A 21911-nucleotide genomic window follows, 5' to 3' on the forward strand; every position below is an offset into this window, starting at 1 on the left:
GGAGGCTGACACAATAATCCAGCCGGGATATTATGAGAGCCTGTACCGGTAAGACAGCCATTTGGGTGGAAAGCCGATTTGCTTGCATCCACCCCACTGTTTAGTACAGTGCCTGGCACATAGAGCTTAAATACCATAATTACTGCAACCACAAGCTAAATGAGTGATAGTGTTACGTAAAGAAATAAAAACAGATAAACTGATGTTTGGGATCTATAAGAGAAGGAATGCTTTTCTGAGATTAGAAAGCAATCCTTTAGCTACACTTACTGTGTGCAGAGCTCTGAACTAAGCGCTTGGGAGGGAACAGTATAATAGTGTTGGTAGACATGTTCCCTGACTACAGTGAGCTTACAGTCTAGACAGGGAGAGAGATATTAACAGAAATTAGGTTAGTCTAATGCCAGACTACTCACTGTACCTCAATCTCACCGACATCCTCCCTCTTCATATTTGACAACGATCCTTCTCCCCACCTTTAAAGCCTTCCCCGATTAAGGCCTCCCTTCCTCTTCTCCCACTCCCTTCTGTGTCAGCCTGGCACTTGGATATGCACCTTTTATTCACCCTCCCGTGGTACTTCAATCATATTTACTGAACTTTTACTGCGTGCAAATCACTGTACTAAGCACTTGATAGAGATATGGTCTCTGCCCACAACGAGCTTAACCTGTTTTATATTAATATCTGCCTCCCTAAACGGCATGCTCACGGTGAGCAGGGAACGTGTCTACCAACTCTGTTATCTTGTACTCTTCCAAGCACTTCGTACAGTGCTCTGCACACAGTAAGTGCTCAACAGATAACTGAATGATTGATTTGGGCAGAGGGGATTACGGCCTGTTTCAGTTACAGCTTTTTCCATTTTTAATCAATTGTATTTGAGTGCTTACTGTGTGCAAACCACTGTACTGTTCGGGAGAGTGCAACAGAATTAGTAGAGAAATAATAATAATAATAATAATGTTGGTATTTGTTAAGCGCTTACTATGTGCAGAGCACTGTTCTAAGCGCTGGGGTAAACACAGGGGAATCAGGTTGTCCCACGTGGTACAGATGAGGCAACTGAGGCACAGAGAAGTTAAGTGACTTGCCCACAGTCACACAGCTGACAAGTGGCAGAGCTGGGATTCGAACTCATGAGCCCTGACTCCAAAGCCCGTGCTCTTTCCACTGCGCCAGAAGGCTAAAGATTGGAGAGGGTACAGAGGGAAAAAGAAGTTAGAAAGGAGGGGTGAGGAGTTCAGAAATAGTCCACTAAGAAAAATTTACAGGAAGTGGTGCTATTTGACTTGTAGTGGCTGGCCTTAGAAATGGATATTTTCCATGTTCACTGTAGATTAATCTGGCTTTGATTTTGACACACACAAGAACTAGACTATCAGACTGATTTAAAAAATTAGTCATTGTATGCTCCTTGAAAGCAGAGCTCCTGTCTACTTATTCCATTTTACTGGCCTTGATAGCTTAGTACTCTGCATCCAGGAAGCACTCAAACCCCATGGAGGTCATGGAGTAAGATCTTAAGGTTCATTTTATGTAGTGGAGCATCTAGTCCAGCATTTTGCAGGAGTAAAAAGCCTAAAAACTTCACCAAGAACCACGATGCATAAAAGGCCCAAATACCTTGAAACCTAAGCTATGCAATTAATTGAATTTCCCAGACACTGCTTAGACAGAAAAAGCAGTATCGTTTCTGGGTAAATTTTAAATGTTTGTCTCTCCCATTAGATAAGCTGAGGACAGGGAGCGGGTCTACTGGCTAGTGTATTATACTCTCCCAAGCACTTAATACAGTGCTCTGGCCATAATAAGTGTTCAATAAATGCCATTGATTGATAGCTCTTAAGCTACTAAAGCAAAATGTACTCCATTTGGGCCTAAAAGACATCCAATTATTTGGGATTCATGTCCACTCAGTCACTGGACATTTTTCCCTCCTCATGCATCGTTTTTTGCCCCAATGAAAGACAAAGCCCCACAGACTACACAGAATGTGTCTGTTTTTTATACTGTACTCTCCCAAGTGCATAGTACCGTGCTCTGCACCCTCAGTAAGTGCTCAATATTCTCCCAACTGAGTAGTGCAGTGCTCTCATCCAGTAAGCACTCAAATACAACTAAGTGAATGAAGCAGTTTAGTATATGCTCACAGGCAAAGAGTTTACTCATTACCAATTCTCCAGAGCACTAAGAACAGGAGAGAGGAGGAGGAGGAGGAGGAGGAGGAGGAGGAAGACGACAGAGAGGAGGAGGAGGAGGAAGACAGAGGAGGAGGAGGAGGAGGAGGAAGACGACAGAGAGGAGGAGGAGGAGGAGGAGGAGGAGGAGGAAGACAGAGGAGGAGGAGGAGGAGGAGGAGGAGGAGGAGGAGGAGGAGGAAGACGACAGAGAGGAGGAGGAGGAGGACGAGGAAGACGACAGAGGAGGAGGAGAAGACAACAGAGAGGAGGAGGAGGAGGAGGAGGAGGAGGAGAAGACAACAGAGAGGAGGAGGAGGAGGAAGACAGAGAGGAGGAGGAGGAGGAGGAGGAGGAGGAGGAGGAGGAGGAGGAGGAAGACGACAGAGAGGAGGAGGAGGAGGAGGAAGACGAGGAAGACGACAGAGTAGGAGGAGGAGGAGGAGGAAGACGACAGAGAGGAGGAGGAGGAGGAAGACGAGGAAGACGACAGAGAGGAGGAGGAGGAGGAGGAAGACGAGGAAGACGACAGAGTAGGAGGAGGAGGAGGAGGAAGACAACAGAGGAGGAGGAGGAGGAGGAGGAGGAGGAAGACGACAGAGGAGGAGGAGGAGGAGGAGGAGGAAGAAGACGACAGAGGAGGAGGAGGAGGAGGAGGAGGAAGAAGACGACAGAGGAGGAGGAGGAGGAGGAGGAGGAAGAAGACGACAGAGGAGGAGGAGGAGGAGGAGGAGGAAGAAGACGACAGAGGAGGAGGAGGAGGAGGAAGAAGACGACAGAGGAGGAGGAGGAGGAGGAGGAAGAAGACGACAGAGAGGAGGAGGAGGAGGAAGAGGAAGAAGACGACAGAGAGGAGGAGGAGGAGGAAGACGACAGAGAGGAGGAGGAGGAGGAGGAGGAGGAGGAGGAAGACGACAGAGAGGAGGAGGAGGAGGAGGACGAGGAGGAGGAAGACGACAGAGAGGAGGAGGAGGAGGAGGATGAGGAGGAGGAAGACGACAGAGAGGAGGAGGAGGAGGACGAGGAGGAGGAAGACGACAGAGAGGAGGAGGAGGAGGACGAGGAAGACGACAGAGGAGGAGGAGGAAGACGACAGAGAGGAGGAGGAGGAGGAGGAAGAGGAAGACGACAGAGGAGGAGGAGGAGGAGGAGGAGGAGGAGGAAGAAGAGGAAGACGACAGAGGAGGAGGAGGAGGAGGAAGACGACGACAGAGGAGGAGGAGGAGGAGGAGGAGGAAGAAGACAGAGAGGAGGAGGAGGAGGAGGAAGACGACAGAGGAGGAGGAGGAGGAGGAGGAGGAGGAGGAGGAGAAGACGACAGAGGAGGAGGAGGAGGAGGAGGAGGAGGAGGAAGAAGACGACAGAGGAGGAGGAGGAGGAGGAGGAGGAAGAAGACGACAGAGAGGAGGAGGAGGAGGAGGAGGAAGAAGACGACAGAGAGGAGGAGGAGGAGGAAGAAGACGACAGAGAGGAGGAGGAGGAGGAAGAAGACGACAGAGAGGAGGAGGAGGAGGAGGAGGAAGACGACAGAGAGGAGGAGGAGGAGGAGGAGGAGGAAGAAGACGACAGAGAGGAGGAGGAGGAGGAGGAGGAGGAAGAAGACGACAGAGAGGAGGAGGAGGAGGAGGAGGAGGAAGAAGACGACAGAGAGGAGGAGGAGGAGGAGGAGGAGGAAGAAGACGACAGAGAGGAGGAGGAGGAGGAGGAGGAGGAGGAAGACGACAGAGAGGAGGAGGAGGAGGAGGAGGAGGAAGAAGACGACAGAGAGGAGGAGGAGGAGGAGGAGGAGGAAGAAGACGACAGAGAGGAGGAGGAGGAGGAGGAGGAGGAAGAAGACGACAGAGAGGAGGAGGAGGAGGAGGAGGAGGAAGAAGACGACAGAGAGGAGGAGGAGGAGGAGGAGGAGGAAGAAGACGACAGAGAGGAGGAGGAGGAGGAGGAGGAGGAAGAAGACGACAGAGAGGAGGAGGAGGAGGAGGAGGAGGAAGAAGACGACAGAGAGGAGGAGGAGGAGGAGGAGGAGGAGGAAGAAGACGACAGAGGAGGAGGAGGAGGAGGAGGAGGAAGAAGACGACAGAGGAGGAGGAGGAGGAAGAAGACGACAGAGGAGGAGGAGGAGGAAGAAGACGACAGAGGAGGAGGAGGAGGAGGAGACGACAGAGAGGAGGAGGAGGAGGAGGAGACGACAGAGAGGAGGAGGAGGAGGAGGAGACGACAGAGAGGAGGAGGAGGAGGAGGAGAAGACGACAGAGAGGAGGAGGAGGAGGAGGAGGAGGAGAAGACGACAGAGAGAAGGAGGAGGAGGAGGAGACGACAGAGAGGAGGAGTAGGAGGAGGAGGAGACGACAGAGAGGAGGAGGAGGAGGAGGAGGAGACGACAGAGAGGAGGAGGAGGAGGAGGAGGAGACGACAGGGAGGAGGAGGAGGAGGAGGAGGAGACGACAGGGAGGAGGAGGAGGAGGAGGAGGAGGAGGAGACGACAGAGAGGAGGAGGAGGAGGAGGAAGAAGACGACAGAGAGGAGGAGGAGGAGGAGGAGGAGGAGGAGACGACAGGGAGGAGGAGGAGGAGGAGGAGGAGGAGACGACAGAGAGGAGGAGGAGGAGGAGGAGGAGGAGGAGGAGGAGGAGACGACAGAGAGGAGGAGGAGGAGGAGGAGGAGACGACAGAGGAGGAGGAGGAGGAGACAGAGAGGAGGAGGAGGAGGAGAAGACGACAGAGAGGAGGAGGAGGAGGAGGAGAAGACGACAGAGAGGAGGAGGAGGAGGAGGAGAAGACGACAGAGAGGAGGAGGAGGAGGAGGAGAAGACGACAGAGAGAAGGAGGAGAAGACGACAGAGAGAAGGAGGAGGAGAAGACGACAGAGAGAAGGAGGAGGAGAAGACGACAGAGAGAAGGAGGAGGAGAAGACGAGGACAACAGGGAAGAGGAGAAGACGAGGACAACAGGGAAGAGGAGAAGACAACAGAGAGGAGGAGGAGAAAACAACAGAGGAGGAGGGAGGAGGAGGAGAAAACAGGGAGGAGGAGGAGAGAGAGGAAGAGGAGATGCAGAGAGAGAACAAGGAGACAATAATAATAATGTTGGTATTTGTTAAGCGCTTACTATGTGCCGAGCACTGTTCTAAGCACTGGGGTAAACACAAGGGAATCAGGTTGTCCCACGAGGGGCTCACAGTCTTAATCCCCATTTTACAGATAAGGTAACTGAGGCACCGAGAAGTTAAGTGACTTCAGCTGACAAATGGCCGAGCCGGGATTTGAACCCATCACCTCTGACTCCAAAGCCCATGCTCTTTCCACTGAGCCATGCTGCTTCTCAAAGAGAGGAGGGGGGGGGAAAAAAAAGATGGCAAGATCAGGGTTCCAGTCCTCAGGAGGAAAGTATTTGATGTATAAAGTTTGTGTGAAGGGGCAGATAGTAATCTAGGGCTCCAAAGTCAGAACTAAGCTTCTCGAACAGCAAGTTTAGTAGTAAAATAGTCACGAAAAGGATGAGGAGAAGGAACTCACACGTAGTCCCCACGACTGCTTTATCGCTGCCTTCCAAAAGGTCCCAGAAGCAGAGCGATGATTGTTCCATCTGGTCTTCAACACTGACATGGGGAAGCAGCAAACAGAAGGCAAGAGAGCATTAAACGTGGAAAGATCCTGTCAAAGACTAATAGCCCACTACCCAGTGCTGCTCTACCCATTGGGTGAGCTTCCTCAGAGCACTGCCATCGTCCTGTAACTCTCATCTCTCCTAGAATGGGCTACGTCTGTGAAAGGACACACGTGTGGATAACAATAATTATGGTATTTGTTAAGCGCTTACCATGTGCCAAGCACTGTTCTAAGCGCTGGGGTAGACACAGGGGAATCAGGTTGACCCACGTGGGGCTCACAGTCTTCATCCCCATTTTAGAGATGAGGGAACTGAAGGCCAGAGAAGTGAAGTGACTTGCCCAAAGTCACATGGCTGACAAGTGGCGGAGCCTGGATTAGAACCCACAAACTCTGACTTCCAAGCCCGTGCTCTTTCCACTAGGCCACGCTGCTGGATGGCATGAGATGATCCAGGAGGGAACTGTGAAAGCTTGGAAGATTGAGTCCTCATTAGCAACCCATAGTCACATTGAAGACGATACAAAGGATGGTACTTGCTAAGCACTTACTATGTGCCAAGATTGGTCATGAGTTCTAATCTCGGCCCTGCCATGTGATCTCGAGCAAGTCACTTTACTTCTCTGGGCTTCAGTTACCTCATCTATACGTTGGGGATCGGGACGGTGAGCCCCACATAGGACAGAGACTGTGTCCAACCCGATTTGCTTGTATCCACCCCAGGACTTAAATACAGTGCCTGACACATAATAAGCATTTAAACACCACGATTATCATGAATTAATGTTGGTATTAAGCGCTTACTATGTGCCAAGCACTGTTCATTCATTCAATAGCACTTATTGAGCACTTACTATGTGCAGAGGACTGCACTAAGCGCTTGGAATGAACAATTCGGCAACAGATAGAAATAATCCCTGCCCAACGACGGGCTCCCAACCGTTGGGGTTAGATACAAGCTCAACAGGCTGGATACTCCCATTCTACAGGTAAGGTAACAGACCTAGAGATCCCTCTAGACCGTGAGTCCGTTATGGGCAGGGATTGTCTCTTTATCGCTGTACTGTACTTTCCAAGAGCCTAGTACAGTGCCCTGCACACAGTAAGTGCTCAATACATACTACTGAATGAATGAACAGTGCTTGATACATAGTAAGCGCTTAACAAACACCAGAAATCCCAATTACGACAGGCTAAACGGAGAGGGAAACCATTTCACCGAACAAGTGCTTAGCATCCACGCACCTACCGGAATTTAGGGAAATTTAGTTTGGGGAATGTGAGGCACAGCTTGGCAACGCGATTAGTGGGCGATGGGGGGGATTAACAGGACTATATCTTAAACTAAGACTTCTGAATCTCCTCCACAGAGTTCTTCATTCACCCCCAAGGCGGCCATTTGAAATCTCGGCTTACCTTAAACTCTCGTTCCTCTCGGGGCACGTCAGCTTGCAGAACTTGATGAGGTAGTCGAGTTCTTTTGAAGGCAAGTACACCGCACCATTCAAGCCCTCCTTGAAATCTTTCTGTACGTGTTCTTGAGTGAAATTCTGCAGTACATACTGGACTTGAAATATTGTTCGCAGCTTCTTTTTCTCAGCCTCCAGTTTTATGATGTGCTCTCTTCTCTGAGCCTTTTTCTGAGCTTTCAGTAACTATCAGACAAATAGCACTGAGTTGGGCAAAAACCTCTCACTCTAGGCTTCAAGGTTCTCCATCCCCATGTCCCCTACCTCTCCTCCCTTCTCACTTTCCACCTCCCACCCCGCACACTCCGCTCCTCGGCCGCCCACCTCCTCACCGTCCCTCGGTCTCGCCCATCCCGCCGTCGACCCCCGGGCCACCTTCTCCCGCGGTCCCGGAACGCCCTCCCTCCTCACCTCCGCCAAACTGATTCTCTTCCCCTCTTCAAAACCCTACTTACAGCTCACCTCCTCCAAGAGGCCTTCCCAGACCGAGCTCCCCTTCTCCCTCTGCTCCCTCTACCACGCCCCTTCACCTCTAAGTAGCTAAACCCTCTGCTCCCCCCATTTCCCTCTGCTCCTCCCCCTCTCCCGTCCCCTCCCCTCAGCACTGTACTCGTCCACTCAACTGTATATATTTTCATTACCCTATTTATTTTGTTAATGAAATGTACATCGCCTCGATTCTATTTGCCATTGTTTTAATGAGATGTTCATCCCCTTGATTCTATTTATTGCTATTGTTCTTGTCTGTCCGTCTCCCCCGATTAGACTGTCCCTATCTGTTACCGATTTGTACATTCCAAGCGCTTAGTACAGTGCTCTGCACATAGTAAGCCCTCAATAAATACTATTGAATGAATGAATGAATGAAGTCACAAGCACAGGAACGACAGTTTAACATCACCCACGGAGCCAGCCTCGGATTCCAGTTCGGGCCTGAGAATCGGAGACTCGGTTTCTAATCCGAGCTGTGCCGCTAGCCTGCTGGGTGGCCTGGGGGGAGTCACTTAACTGCTCTGTGCCTCAGTTTCCTCATCTGCAAAATGAGGGTTTCAATACCCGCTCTCCCACCCTCTTGGACCCTAAGCTCCACGTGGGATCGGGCCTTGGCCCAATTATCAGCTTGTATCTCCCCCAGCAATTAGTGCAGTGCTTGGCACAGAATAAATGTTTAATATACCTCAATTTTTAGCTGTTGGAATGGTGGCTAGAGGGAACACGAAACTTCAGGGACCTTCAGAGAGGCAGCACGGTGTGGTGGATAGAGTCAGGGAGTCAAAAGGATCTGGGTTCTAAACATCTGCAGCGTGACCTCGGGCAAGTCGCTTCACTCCTCTGCGCCTCAGTTCCCTCATCTGTGAAACGGGGATCGAGACCCAGCCCCTCGTGGAACAGGGACCGTGTCAACCTGATTTGCTCGTATGACCCCAGCGCTTGGCAGACCGTTAAGCCCTTAATCACAACAACTGTGGTAATAAGCCACAGCTCATTAGACCCTCCCCACAGATTTCATTAGGACTGAACAACGAGATTGAGCCAATCAATCCACACTGCCTGGATCTCCCCCACATCCATCTTGCGACGGCGATAACGGGGAGCCGACACGTCAGACGGTAGATGGAATAAAGACTGCCTGGCTCGACAGTGGTGATTCTCACAGCGGAAGCACGGATTTCAATATTCCAGCCTCCCAGGTTGGAATAAGCTAGCAGTCACACCCCTACAGCAAAACTCACTTTGAGACCAAAATAGGGACACTGGCAGTTTCGAGCCCAGATAAATATCTACAATCATATTTATTCAACCGTATCTACTGAGCGCTTACTGTGTGCAGATCACAGTACTGAGCACTTGGGAGAAGACAATAAAAAGTTGGCAGACACATTCCCTGCCCACAAGAAGCTTCCCACTTCCCAAGCTTCCCTGCCCACAACAAGCTTCCCAAGAAGCAGCGTAGCTCAGTGGAAAGAGCGCGGGTTTGGGAGTCAGAGGTCATGGGTTCTAATTCCGGCTCTGCCACTTGGCAGCTGTGTGACTGTGGGCAAGTCACTTTACTTCTCTGTGCCTCAGTTCCCTCATCTGTAAAATGGGGATTAAGACTGTGAGCCTCACATGGGACAGCCTGATGACCCTGTATCTCCCCCAGCACTTAGAACAGTCCTCTGCACATAGTAAGCGCTTAACAAATACCAACATTCTTATTATTATTATTACTATTCCATTCTACAGGGACTGTATACTCCTCACTCCCTTTAGCTGACTGGATTTTAAGGAATGTCTTATAAAAGGTGGTTAATTTAGGGAATTTAACTTCCCTTCAGTGAGTTTCCCCAGTTTGTTCTTTTTTCGCCCGAGTGTTAATTTCCTCAATATCAGGTTTATTAATGAAAGGTCTATGCTGCTAGCATAGAACAAAAACAAAACCAAAAAAACCTATTTGACACCAGGCTCTTGGTACTCTATCTCCAACAGCTTCACTGGACATGGTCCCCAGTGGGTCGCAATATTCAAAACGGTTTCTCGATAGCGGCGAGAGCTCGTTAAGGGCAGGAAAAGGTCTGTTTGTTGATACAGTGTACTTTCCCAAGCAGTTAGTACAGCGTTTTGCACACAGAAAGCACTCAATAAATACGACAATGAAGGAACGGTGCAGTTAGACCTGCTAGATGGCGGCAACAAACTACGATCTGGTTGGGTGTCTATTACGCTGTACTCTCCCAAAAGCTTCAGACGGTGCTCCGCACAGAGTAAGCGCTCAATAAATACCACTGATCGGGTCTGGCGGTATGATCAAGTGAGCTCTGATCCGAGGAACGCCCCAGAATGCCCGTCCCATCTCAGACGCTTAGTTAACCAAAACGTAATCCCACATGGCCTTCCTGAATTAGCCCCATCTTACTCTGGTCACGGAATCAAGTTCTCATGCTCTAAAAGGCAGCTGGAAAGACGCGACAGAAAAATATTTACTTGCCGGAGTACTATTCTCATTCTGCCTCTAGACCATAAATTCGTCACGGTCGGGGAATGCGGCCGCTAATTCTTTGGTATATTCTTCCCAGCGCTTCGTCCAGTGCTCTGCACAGAGTAAGCACTCAATAAATACCACCGACGGATTGATCGTCAGCTTTGTGACCCTGGCTCACTCCCACGACAGTGTACCATGCTCAGTGAGGTGGGAATATTAATAACTGGTTTCAGCCAGACTGTTTTGGCAAGCTTTTGCCCATTTTTCTAAATGCCGTTCCACAGAAGCAGTCAGCAGTTTCCTGGTTTTGTTTACTATCCAGAATGACTGGAAGAAAGATCTAGAAAGAGAAAAAAAATAAACATATACTTACATCTTGGCTAAGTCCGGATAAGGTCTTTTGCAGCTCCTTGGCAAATTCTAGGTGATGTAGCACTTCATCGTACTTTTCAACCGCCTCCTGCCAAATAACCAGTGGGGGAGGAAAAAAAGCTGAGCTTTTCAGAAGTCGGCTTCGGAGAAGGAGTGTGGCCCAGTGGAAAGAGCAAGGGCCCGATAGGGGACGTGGGTTCTAACTCTGGCTCCGCCACTCGTCCGCTGGGTCAACCTGGGCAGGTCAATTCTCTGGGCCTCAGTTACCTCATCTGTAAATTGAGGATTATGACCATGAGCCCCCCCATGGGACACGGACTTTTAGAGAAGCAGCGTCTCTCAGTGGGAAGAGCATGGATGCTTAGGAGTCAGAGGTCATGGGTTCTAATCCTGACTCCATCTGTCAGCTGTATGACTTAGGCAAGTCACAACTTCTCTGGGCCTCAGTTACCCCATCTGTAAATTGAGGATTATGACCATGAGCCCCCCCATGGGACACAGACTTTTAGAGAAGCAGCGTCTCTCAGTGGAAACAGCAGGGGTGCTTAGGAGTCAGAGGTCATGGGTTCTAATCCTGACTCTGCCATTTGCCAGCTGTATGACTTTAGGCAAGTCACTTAACTTCTCTGGGCCAGTTATCTCATTTGTAAAATGGGTATTAAGACTGTGAGCTCATGTGGGACATCCTGATTACCTTGTATCTACCCTAGCGCTTAGAACAGTGCTCAGCATATAGTAAGCACTTAAATACCAACATTATTATTATTCTGTCCAACCTGATTCGCTTGTACTTACCTCAGCTCTTAGCTCAGCGCCTGGCTCATAGTAAGTACTTAAAAGCCATTTAAAAAGAAAAAAAGTCAACCTAATCTACTCTGGAGGCATGGTAGTGGACAGAACCTCCTGAATGGGCTATTGTAAGAAAAGGGAAGGGGCACGTTTAATGGTGGCTCTCTGCCCGTTATTGGGCAGGGATTGGCTCTATCTGTTGCCGAACTGTACATGCCAAGTGCTTAGTCCAGTGCTCTGCACATAGTAAGCGCTCAATAAATACTACTGAATGAATCAATAGACTTTAAGCTCACTGTGGGCAGGGAACGTCTGCTAATTCTGTTGTACTGAATTCTCCCCATGGCTCAGTACACTGCTCCGCCCATAGTAAATGCTCAACCAATCCAACTGATCCATTTGATCCAAATCCAATCCAACCAGCTGGCTGTACTCATCGATCTCATCTAAAGACCTTTATTAGCCCTTATTTGGAATCTCACTCCCCACCCAAAAGCCAGAAAGAAGAAAAGGGTCTATTACCCTCGGAGTCATAACCGCTGTTGACAAGCTTACAGGAAATGGATGAAGCCACTGTGACTACGGCAAGACAGTCCTCAAATCCTTCTCCCCACGCCACAGAAGAGAAGAATTTGAGTTTCTCTCGGAAGACTTTATTCCTCTAGTCATTCTAAGGCAAACCCAAGATAGGCAGAGGACAGCTACGTTGGCTTTTGATTTGAGTCTTTTTTTTTATGGAATCTGTTAAGCGCTTACTATGTGCCAAGCACTCTACTAAGTGCTCGGGTAGATACAACTGTGGTTTAGTGGAAAGAGCCCGGGGTTGGGAGTCAAAGGTCATGGGTTTTAATTCATTCATTCATTCAATAGTATTTATTGAGCACTTACAATATGCAGAGCACTGTACTAAGCGCTTGGAATGGACAAATCGGTAACAGATAGAGACAGTCCCTGCCCTCTGACGGGCTTACAACCTAATCGGGGGAGACGGACAGACAAAAACAATAGCAATAAATAGAATCATGGGGATGAACATCTCATAATCCCATAATTTAATCCCAGCTCCGCCACTTATCAGCTGTGTGACTTTGGGCAAGTCACCTCACTTCTCTGAGCCTCAGTTCCCTCATCTGTAAAATGGGGATGAAGACTGTGAGCCCCATGTGGGACAACCTGATTACTCTGTATCTAATCAGGTTGGTCACAATCCACGTTCCACATCGGGCTCGTGGTCTCAATCCCCATTTAGGAGATGAGGTAAGTGAGGCACAGAGAAGTGGTTTGGTGGCTGCATTCTATTTCATTCCCCAGACAGAATTTAAGGTACCTGCATGGTGTCTCACGGACAACACTGGCCCCAGTTGAGGGGTCACATTAAACCATAAAGCGTCACTAAGGATTTAGAGATTAAATTGAAGCCAGTGGTTTCTCCATTAGCGTTTCCCCGATCCGCAGAAGCGGCTACCGAAACCGAACTGCGCAATTTCACCGACAGAATTAGAACGCGTGTATTTAAGTTTTATTCAAGTAGCGGCCAAGTAAATTACAACTTGCTCCTTAACCGCTTTAACTCTCAGGTCGAGATGCCCCTGACAAAGGCCCGAACTGAAGGATAGCGGAATGGGAAGTTGTTTCTGATCGTTCGAGCCTTTTAAGAGCCTTTAGCCTGATCGGGAGGACGATAATTGGTGTTGCCTAGTCTGAAAAAGCACAATTCTATAGATTTTGTAGGATAACTGGGGAAAGGTGGCTGCTACTAATAACAAAAGAACCCAAGAGATACAGGGTTTCAAAGCCACCCTATTTCTTAATCTCCTAGGCCTATTTCTCCTCAGCTGAAAACACAATCTTCACTCTACAAGACGTAACTGAAAGATCCCAGGGCAAGTCGACTAGTCGGCCCTCATATTCTTCTCCCTCCCCAAATCCTCTAACCGCCACATCCATCAGGTTGATTCCCTGAAACTGAGGAACCAAGATGGAAATTTTCTAAGCCTAAAAAAGAAAAATGCATGATTTACCAACTGGTCTGGATTAAGGGACTCTCCATTCTTCAGGCGATCCTTATAATCTTCTAGTTTGATCTGGAAATAAAAGAAACGTCCACATGACTTCATGCAATTCCTTGCCTTTAAAGCTGCACTGTGCTGCACGTCATTTGTGACTCCTAATTATTTCCCACCTCCCCCCAATTTGGCTTTGTGATAGTTGTAGCTTTCTGCCAGCTACAACCGAAGTGCCTGATGCACAAAAATGCAACATGCTCAGCAGATTCCCGTCATCTAGTACAAGGTTATAAGCTCAAAGGGTGCAATTCTTTGTGGAACGTTATATTTGGCCAACAGAATTTCAGGAAATAGTCTTATTTGCAATGCCTCTGAATGCATCTTTAACCCCAGTCGTATTTTTTGAGCACTTACTGTGGGCAGAGCACTGTACTAAGCGCTCGGGAGAGCACACTCCAGCAATAAACAGACACATTCCCTGCCCACGATGAGTTAGTTCGCATGCAGAAACAATTAACTTGTTTCTGCCCCAACGTTTAGAAGACTACTTGGCACATAGTGCTTAACAAGTACCATAATTATTATTATTATTATTAAGGAAATGGACCCCATTTAAGATGAAAATTAGGCTGGGGCCCTGCTTAGGGTTAGAACTAACAGCAACCCAACCAGTTCTGAGGGCGTTCTTCAAGTCGGTCACCCAAACAGCTTGAACAACGGAAGCAGCGGCGGCCTAGTGGATGGAGCACGGGCCTGGGAGTCAGAAGGACCTGGGTTCTAATCCCCGTTCTTCCACTTTACTGCTGTGTGACCCTGGACAGGTCACTTCACCTGGGCCTCTGTTCGCTCATCTGTCAAATGGGGATGAAGACTGTGAGGCCCATGTGGAACAGGGACTGTGTCCAACCTGATTAACTCGTATCTCTCCTAGGTACGGTGCCCGGCACATTAGGAAGCACTTAAACACCACAAAAACAATAAATAAAAATGGAAGAATTCCAGGTATCTCTAAGCAAAAATCATTTAAGATCTACCTGTAAACATCTGAACTGAGCAAGTTTATTATTATTATTATTATTATGGTATCTGTTAAGCGCTTATGTTCCAGGCACCCTACTAAGCGTCGGGGTGGATACAAGCAAATGGGGCTGGACGCAGTCCCTGTCCCACGTAGGGTTCACAGTCTCAATCCCCATTTTACAGATGAGGTAACTGAGGCCCAGAGAAGTGAAGCGACTTGCCCAAGGGCACCAAGCAGACACAAGGCAGAGCCGGCATTAGAACCCATGACTTTCCGACTCCCAGGCCCGGGCTCTAGCCACTACACCATGCTTTTTCTCGAGTTTGACAGGAACTGCGTGGCTCAGTGGAAAGAGCCCAGGCTTGGGAGTCGGAGGTCATGGGCTCTAATCCCAGCTCCGCCGCTTGTCAGCTGTGTGACTTTGGGCAAGTCACTTAATGTCTCTGTGCCTCAGTTACCTCGTCTATAAAATGGGGTTGAAAACCGTGAGCCCTACGTGGGACAACCTGATTACCTCCTATCTACCCCAGCACTTAAAACAGTGCTTGGCACATAGTAAGTTCTTAAATACCATCATCATCATTATTATTAACTGTCTGACCTGCTTTCCATTTAAGATTCCTAGAAGGTAGAATGGGACCTTAATATTAATGGCCGTTTTAAAATCTTGGACAGTTGTGTGAGAGTACACATCTACTCTGGGCAGTGGTCTTTCCAAATGTTAAAACGTAGCCCCGTAAAAACGGGCTATCAGAGCTCCTAATAATAATAATAATAATAATAGCATTCCTAGTACTACCATGCTCAATGTTTGATCTTTTTTTCATTCAATAGTTTTTATTGAGTGCCTACTTTACTATGTGCAGGGAGCAGGCAGTCCACACGTTCCCGGCACTCAGTCTGAAAAGTGCCACCACGACCGAACATTTTTGACAGGTTGCACGAGGTGGAGGGAAGATTTACGCATTTGGATTTTTCCATCGCTTCGGGGAGCGACCAGTTCATAATAACAATAATAATAATAATGTCGGTATTTGTTAAGCGCTTACTATGTGCAGAGCACTGTTCTAAGCTCTGGGGTAGATACAGGGTAATCAGCTTGGCCCACGTAAGGCTCACAATTAATCCCCATTTTACAGATGAGGGAACTGAGGCCCAGAGAAGTGAAGCAACTTGTCCACAGTCACACAGCTGACAAGGGGCAGAGCTGGGATTCGAACCCATGACCTCTGACTCCCAAGCCCGGGCTCTTTTCCCCCAAGCCACGCTGCTTTTAACTACCTCTGCGAAGCCATTTTTAATCCGGTTCAACCCAAAGAGTTGCTCAGAACTACCTGCCTGTCATTTTAAACGGTGTGCGGTGTTGGCTACCACAGAGTACCACTTAGCTTTTCCTCATAATTGGACTTTAATTGAGCCCAATTCTTTCAGCGCCTCAAGTGACTCCCAATTAGACAACAGGGACGAGGCATCAACCTTTTGGTCCCCCTGGGAGACGGCTCGGCATCTCACCGCTAAAACGGCCAACGGCTAAACTGTGCTTTCACCGTGCACTGTCTCTATCTGTTGCCGAATCGTACATTCCAAGCGCTTAGTCCAGTGCTCGGCGCTTAGTAGGCGCTCGATAAATACGACAGTGAACGAACTGAGGTCGGCGTCTGAATCCAAAGCACTGTACTAAAAGCTCGAGAGTACAACAACTTAATCCTTACCTTCCGACCGTGCCCGAACCGTTAGACGGCACCGGAATCGTTTATCTCAGCCTACAAAGCGCTCCGTTAACGCCGAGCGCTCAGAAAGGGTTAGGGCGTCTCCCCCATAGCTTGATTTACTATCAGAGAATAAATGGAGGATAAGCCCCGTCTTCCACTCGAAAGGACGATCCCCTACCCAATCCAAGACCGTGAGCCCGTCGGTTGGGCCGGGATTGTCTCTATCTGTTGCCCAACTGTACTTTCCGAGCGCTTAGTACAGTGCTCTGCACCCAGTCGGCGCTCAATAAATACAACCGAATGAACGAATCAATGGTATTTGAGCGCTGACCCTGTGCAGAGCACTGAACGAGGCTTGGGAGAGTCCGATACAAGAGAATCGGTGAATCCATTCCCCAACCCATCGCGAGCTGACTCCTTTAAGGGTGAGCCTCACTTAATGCCCGTCAGTTGTGACAGCCGCCCACCACTCATTCGATAGTATTTACTGAGCGCTTACTATGTGCAGAGCACCGTACTAAGCGCTTGCAACGTACGACTCGCCAACAGATAGAGACGATCCCTGCCCACCAGAACGTTTCTTTCTTTTACTGTGACCTCGGGACATATTAACTAGAATGACTGATCGAACCGTTGACTGAGAAGGCCGGACCTCTGCCCTGTGACCTTGGGCAAGTCACTCAACCTCTCTGGGCCTCAGTTACCTCATCTGTAAAATGGTGAATAATAATAATAATTTAGTACTTAGAACAACGCTTGGCACATAGTAAATGCTTAACAAATACCATCATCATTAATAATGATGGTAATATAATAATATATAGTAATATATTAATACGTTAATAATAATGGTATTTGTTAAGCACTTATGTGCCAAACACTGTTCTAAGCACTGGGGGAGATACAAGGCAATCAGGTTGTCCCATGTGGGGCTCACAGTCTTCACCCCCAAATTGACAGATGAGGGAATTGAGGCCCAGAGAAGTGAAGTCAACTATCATCTCTATGCAGATGACACACGGATCCGCATCTCCGCCCGTCCTCTCCCCCTCCCTTCAGGCTCATATCTCCTCCCGCTTCCGGGACCTCTCCACCCGGCCGTCGGCCCGCCACCGAAAACTCAACATGACCGAGACCGAGCTCCTCGTCTTCCCTCCCGAGCCCGGTCCTCTCCCCGACTTCCCCGTCACCGTGGACGGCACGACACTCCTCCCCGTCTCTCGGGCCCGCGACCTCGGTGTCAGCTTTGACTCGTCTCTCTCGCTCGCCCCACGCGTCCTATCTGTTACCGAGACCCGCCGGTTTCACCTCTACGATATCGCCAAGATCCGCCCTTTCCTCTCCACCCAGACGGCTACCTTACCGCTACGGGCTCTCGTTATATCCCGGCTAGACTACCGTGTCAGCCTTCTCTCTGACCTCCCTTCCTCCTCTCTCGCCCCGCTCCGGTCTATTCTTCACTCCGCCGCCCGGCTCATCTTCCCGCAGAAACGATCTGGGCATGTCACTCCCCTTCTTAAACAACTCCAGTGGTTGCCCATCAACCTCCGCTCCAAACAAAAACTCCTCACTCTAGGCTTCGAGGCTCTCCATCCCCTCGCCCCTTCCCACCTCTCCTCCCTTCTCTCTTTCCACCGCCCACCCCGCACGCTCCGCTCCTCCGCCGCCCACCTCCTCGCCATCCCCCGGTCTCGCCTGTCCCGCCGTCGACCCCCGGGCCGCGTCCTCCCACGGTCCCGGAACGCCCTCCCTCCTCACCTCCGCCAAACTGACTCTCTTCCCCTCTTCAAATCCCTACTTAAAGCTCACCTCCTCCAAGAGGCCTTCCCAGACTGAGCTCCCCCCTTTTTTCCCTCTGCTCCCTCTACCCACCCCCTTCACCTCTCTGCAGCTAAACCCTCTTCTCCCCCCTTTCCCTCTCCTCCTCCCCCTCAGCACCGTATTCGTCCGCTCAACTTTATATATCTTCATCACCCTATTCATTTTGTTTAATGAGACGTACATCACCCTGTATCTGTTGCGGACTTGTTCATTCCAAGCGCTTAGTACAGTGCTCTGCCCATAGTAAGCGCTCAATAAATAAATACTATTGAATGAATCACCCTGATTCTATTTATCTGCCATTGCTTTAATGAGATGTTCTTCCCCTTGACTCTGTTTATTGCCATTGTTCTCGTCTGTCCGCCTCCCCCGATTAGACCGGAAGCCCGTCAAAGGGCAGGGACCGTCTCTGTTGCCGAAATGTCCGTCCGAGCGCTTAGTACAGTGCTCTGCACATAGTAAGCGCTCAATAAATACGTTTGAATGAATGAAATGGCTTGCCCAAGGTCACACAGTAGACAAGAGGCAGAGTCGGAATTAGAACCCATGACCTTCTGACTCCCAAACCCGGTCTCTTTCCACTGAGCCATATGGCTTCTCCGACCGTGAGCGTATGAAGACTGTGAGCCCCACGTGGGACAACCTGACGACCTCGTATCTACTCTAGGGCTTAGAACGGTGCTTGGCACATAGTAAGCGCTTAACAAATACCATTCTTATTAAATATCGTACCCAGAAGTGCAATCTGTGGGAAGAAGAGCTGCCTCCCTGTTGACCAGATCGCGGACAGAGCACAGGCCGGGGAGTCAGAAGGTCACGGGTTCTAATCCCAGCTCTGCCACTTGTCGGCTGTGTGGCCTTGGGCGAGTCACTTCACTGGGCCCCGTGTGTAAAACAGGGCTCGAGACTGTGAGCCCCACATGGGACGTGGACTGTGTCCAACCTGATTTCCTTGTATCTATCCCAGCGCTTAGTACAGGGCCCGGCACCTAGTGGGCACTTAAACACCACAATTACTATTCTCCGGGCCTCCATCATCTGTCAAATGAGCCCCACACGGAACGGGGACCGTGTCCAACCCCATTTGCTCGGATCCACCCCAGTGCTTAGTACGGCAGCGTGGCTCAGTGGCAAGAGCCCGGGCTTGGGAGTCAGAGGTCATGGGTTCGAATCCCGGCTCCGCCACTTGTCAGCGGTGTGACCGTGGGCAAGTCGCTTCAATTCTCTGGGCCTCAGTTCCCTCATCTGTAAAATGGGGATTAACTTTGAGCCTCACATGGGACCACCTGATGACCCTGTATCTGCCCCGGCGCTTGGAACAGTGCTCTGCGCATAGTAAGCGCTTAACAAATACCAACATTATTATTATTATTACATTGCCCGGCACCTAGTAAACGCTTAAGTATCGCAATACCAACTAATAATAATTATGATTCCCATGCTCTTGTTGTACAACAGCCATGAGCCCACCATGGTGCAGGGATCGTCTCTATCTGTTGCCGAATTGTCCATTCCAAGCGCCTAGTACAGTGCTCTGCACGCGGTAAGCGCTCGATAAATACGACCGAATGAATGAACGATAACGGTGACATTCGTTAAGCGCCTACTAATAATATCGATTACGTCGGTGACTACGTATCTTGTTGATATTAACGCCAGACCACGTGTCGCGTTCCGTCGTCCGTCTAGCCCGCGGGCCCGGGCGGGCGCTCGGCCCAGCGCTCCGCACGCAGCAAGCGCTCAATAAATACGACCGAATGATCACGACGGCGTCCGTTAAGCGCCTACTACTGATATCGATGACATCGGTGCGCGGCTCACTGGAAAGAGCGCGGGCTTTGGAGCCAGAGGTCATGGGTTCGAACCCCGGCTCTACCACTCGTCAGCCGTGTGACTTTGGGCAAGTCACTCCACTTCTCTGGGCCTCGGTTACCTCATCTGTCAAATGGGGACGAAGACTGGGAGCCCCACGCGGGACGACCCGACTCCCCTGTGTCTACCCCGGCGCTTAGAACAGTGCTCGGCACACAGTGAGCGCTTAACAAATACCAACATCATCATCATTACGTATCCCGATGATATCAACGCCGGGCCACTTGTCGCGTTCCGTCGTCCGTCCACCCCGCGGGCCCGGGCGGGCGCTCGGCCCAGCGCTCCGCAGGCGGTAAGCGCTCAAATCGACAGGACGGACGGAGCGAGCCAGTCACCTTCTTCTTCTCGATGTTCCTGATCTTGTGCTTGAGGCAGAGGAGTCCGTTGTCGACGTAGATCTCGTAGGCCTGGTAAGGGGAGACGGCCGAGTTGAGGGCGGCCTGCGGCGGGGCGGACGGCAGCCGGCCCTCTCCGGGGTGGCTGGGGTCGGCCTGGGGCTTGGCGGGCCTCATGCTCCCCGCTTCGCCCTTCTTCGAAGGAGAGAGGGCACGGGGAGAGAAGGGAGGAAGCTGCACCATCGAAACACACGAGGCTGGAGGAGGAGGAGGAAAAAAAAAACCCACCACCACCACAAAAACCCCTGAGAAAAATCTCTCCGGCACTCGAGCGGGAGTCTTCCAACCATCGCGGAGCGTGCGCCTCCCCCCTCGTCATCTAAATGACAACAACGCCGGCACGTGTTCGTTCATTCAGGGGCACTTACTGAGCGCTTCCTGGGTGCGCAGCACCGGACTAAGCGCTTGGAAAGGACAATTCGGCAACAGAGACCGGCCCCGCTCAAGGACGGGCTCACCGTCTCAACGGGAGGGGCGCTTAGGAATATCTATTAGATCTATGATTCTATCTTGATATTGATGCCAGACTTAAGGTTACGGGCTCTCGTTATATCTCCGCTGGACTACTGTGTCAGCCTTCTCTCTGACCTCCCTTCCTCCTCTCTCGCCCCGCTCCGGTCTATTCTTCACTCCGCCGCCCGGCTCATCTTCCTGCAGAAACGATCTGGGCATGTCACTCCCCTTCTTAAACAACTCCAGTGGTTGCCTATCGACCTCCACTCCAAACAAAAACTCCTCACTCTAGGCTTCGAGGCTCTCCGTCACCTCGCCCCTCCTACCTCTCCTCCCTTCTCTCTTTCCACCGCCCACCCCGCACGCTCCGCTCCTCTGCCGCCCACCTCCTCGCCGTCCCCCGTTCTCGCCCGTCCCGCCGTCGACCCCCGGGTCGCGTCCTCCCGCGGTCCCGGAACGCCCTCCCTCCTCACCTCCGCCAAACTCATTCTCTTCCCCTCTTCAAAACCCTACTTAAAACTCACCTCCTCCAAGAGGCGTTCCCAGACCGAGCTCGTCTTCCCCCTCTACTCCCTCTGCCATCCCCCCTTTACCTCTCCGCAGCTAAAGCCTCATTTTCCCCTTTTCCCTCTGCTCCTCCACCTCTCCCTTCCCATCCCCACGGCACCGTACTCGTCCGCTCGACTGTATATATTTTCGTTACCCTATTTATTTTTATGATTGTACATCGCCTCGATTCTATTTAGTCGCCATCGGTTTTTACGAGACGTTCTTCCCCTCGACGCTGTTTATCGCCATCGTTCTCGTCTGTCCGTCTCCCCCGATCAGACCGTAAGCCCGTCAAACGGCAGGGACCGTCTCTATCTGTCGCCGACTTGTTCATCCCAAGCGCTTAGTACAGTGCTCTGCACATAGTAAGCGCTCAATAAATACTATTGAATGAATGAACTTAAGCACTTACTAATAATAATATCTATTCTATGATTCTACTTATCTTGATACTGACGCCAGACTACTTTTGTTAAGCACTTTACTAATAATATCTATCATACCTACGATTCTATTTATCTTGATGATATCGACGCCAGCATCTCCCCCGATCAGACCGTGAGCCCGTCAGACGGCAGGGACCGTCTCTATCCGTCGCCGACTTGTTCATCCCGAGCGCTTGGTACAGTGCTCTGCACATAGTAAGCGCTCAATAAATACTATTGAATGAATTGTTAAGCACTTACTAATAATATCTATTCTATCT

The 21911-nt window shown here is 50.2% G+C and overlaps 1 protein-coding gene across 6 annotated transcripts in view; it reads right to left on the reverse strand.

The window, feature by feature from the left end:
* Positions 1-20406, reverse strand: part of CAPRIN2 (caprin family member 2) — a 72537-nt gene extending 52131 nt beyond the window's left edge. For 3 of the 6 annotated variants that reach the window (XM_029058230.2, XM_029058235.2, XM_029058232.2), the window contains exons 1-5: positions 20144-20406; positions 13398-13460; positions 10589-10675; positions 7201-7439; positions 5692-5774 (exon numbers count right to left, since the gene is read on the reverse strand). In XM_029058230.2, the coding sequence (XP_028914063.1) occupies positions 5692-5774; positions 7201-7439; positions 10589-10675; positions 13398-13460; positions 20144-20386 (715 nt within the window). In that variant the 5' untranslated portion in view covers positions 20387-20406. The remainder of the gene's footprint in view (positions 1-5691; positions 5775-7200; positions 7440-10588; positions 10676-13397; positions 13461-20143) is intronic. The other 3 variants (XM_039911229.1, XM_029058229.2, XM_029058231.2) reach the window with 1 other exon arrangement.
* Between the last annotated feature and the right edge of the window lie 1505 nt (positions 20407-21911).

The sequence above is a fragment of the Ornithorhynchus anatinus genome, chromosome 2 (genome assembly GCF_004115215.2).
Source record: "Ornithorhynchus anatinus isolate Pmale09 chromosome 2, mOrnAna1.pri.v4, whole genome shotgun sequence".
Classification (NCBI taxonomy): domain Eukaryota; kingdom Metazoa; phylum Chordata; class Mammalia; order Monotremata; family Ornithorhynchidae; genus Ornithorhynchus; species Ornithorhynchus anatinus.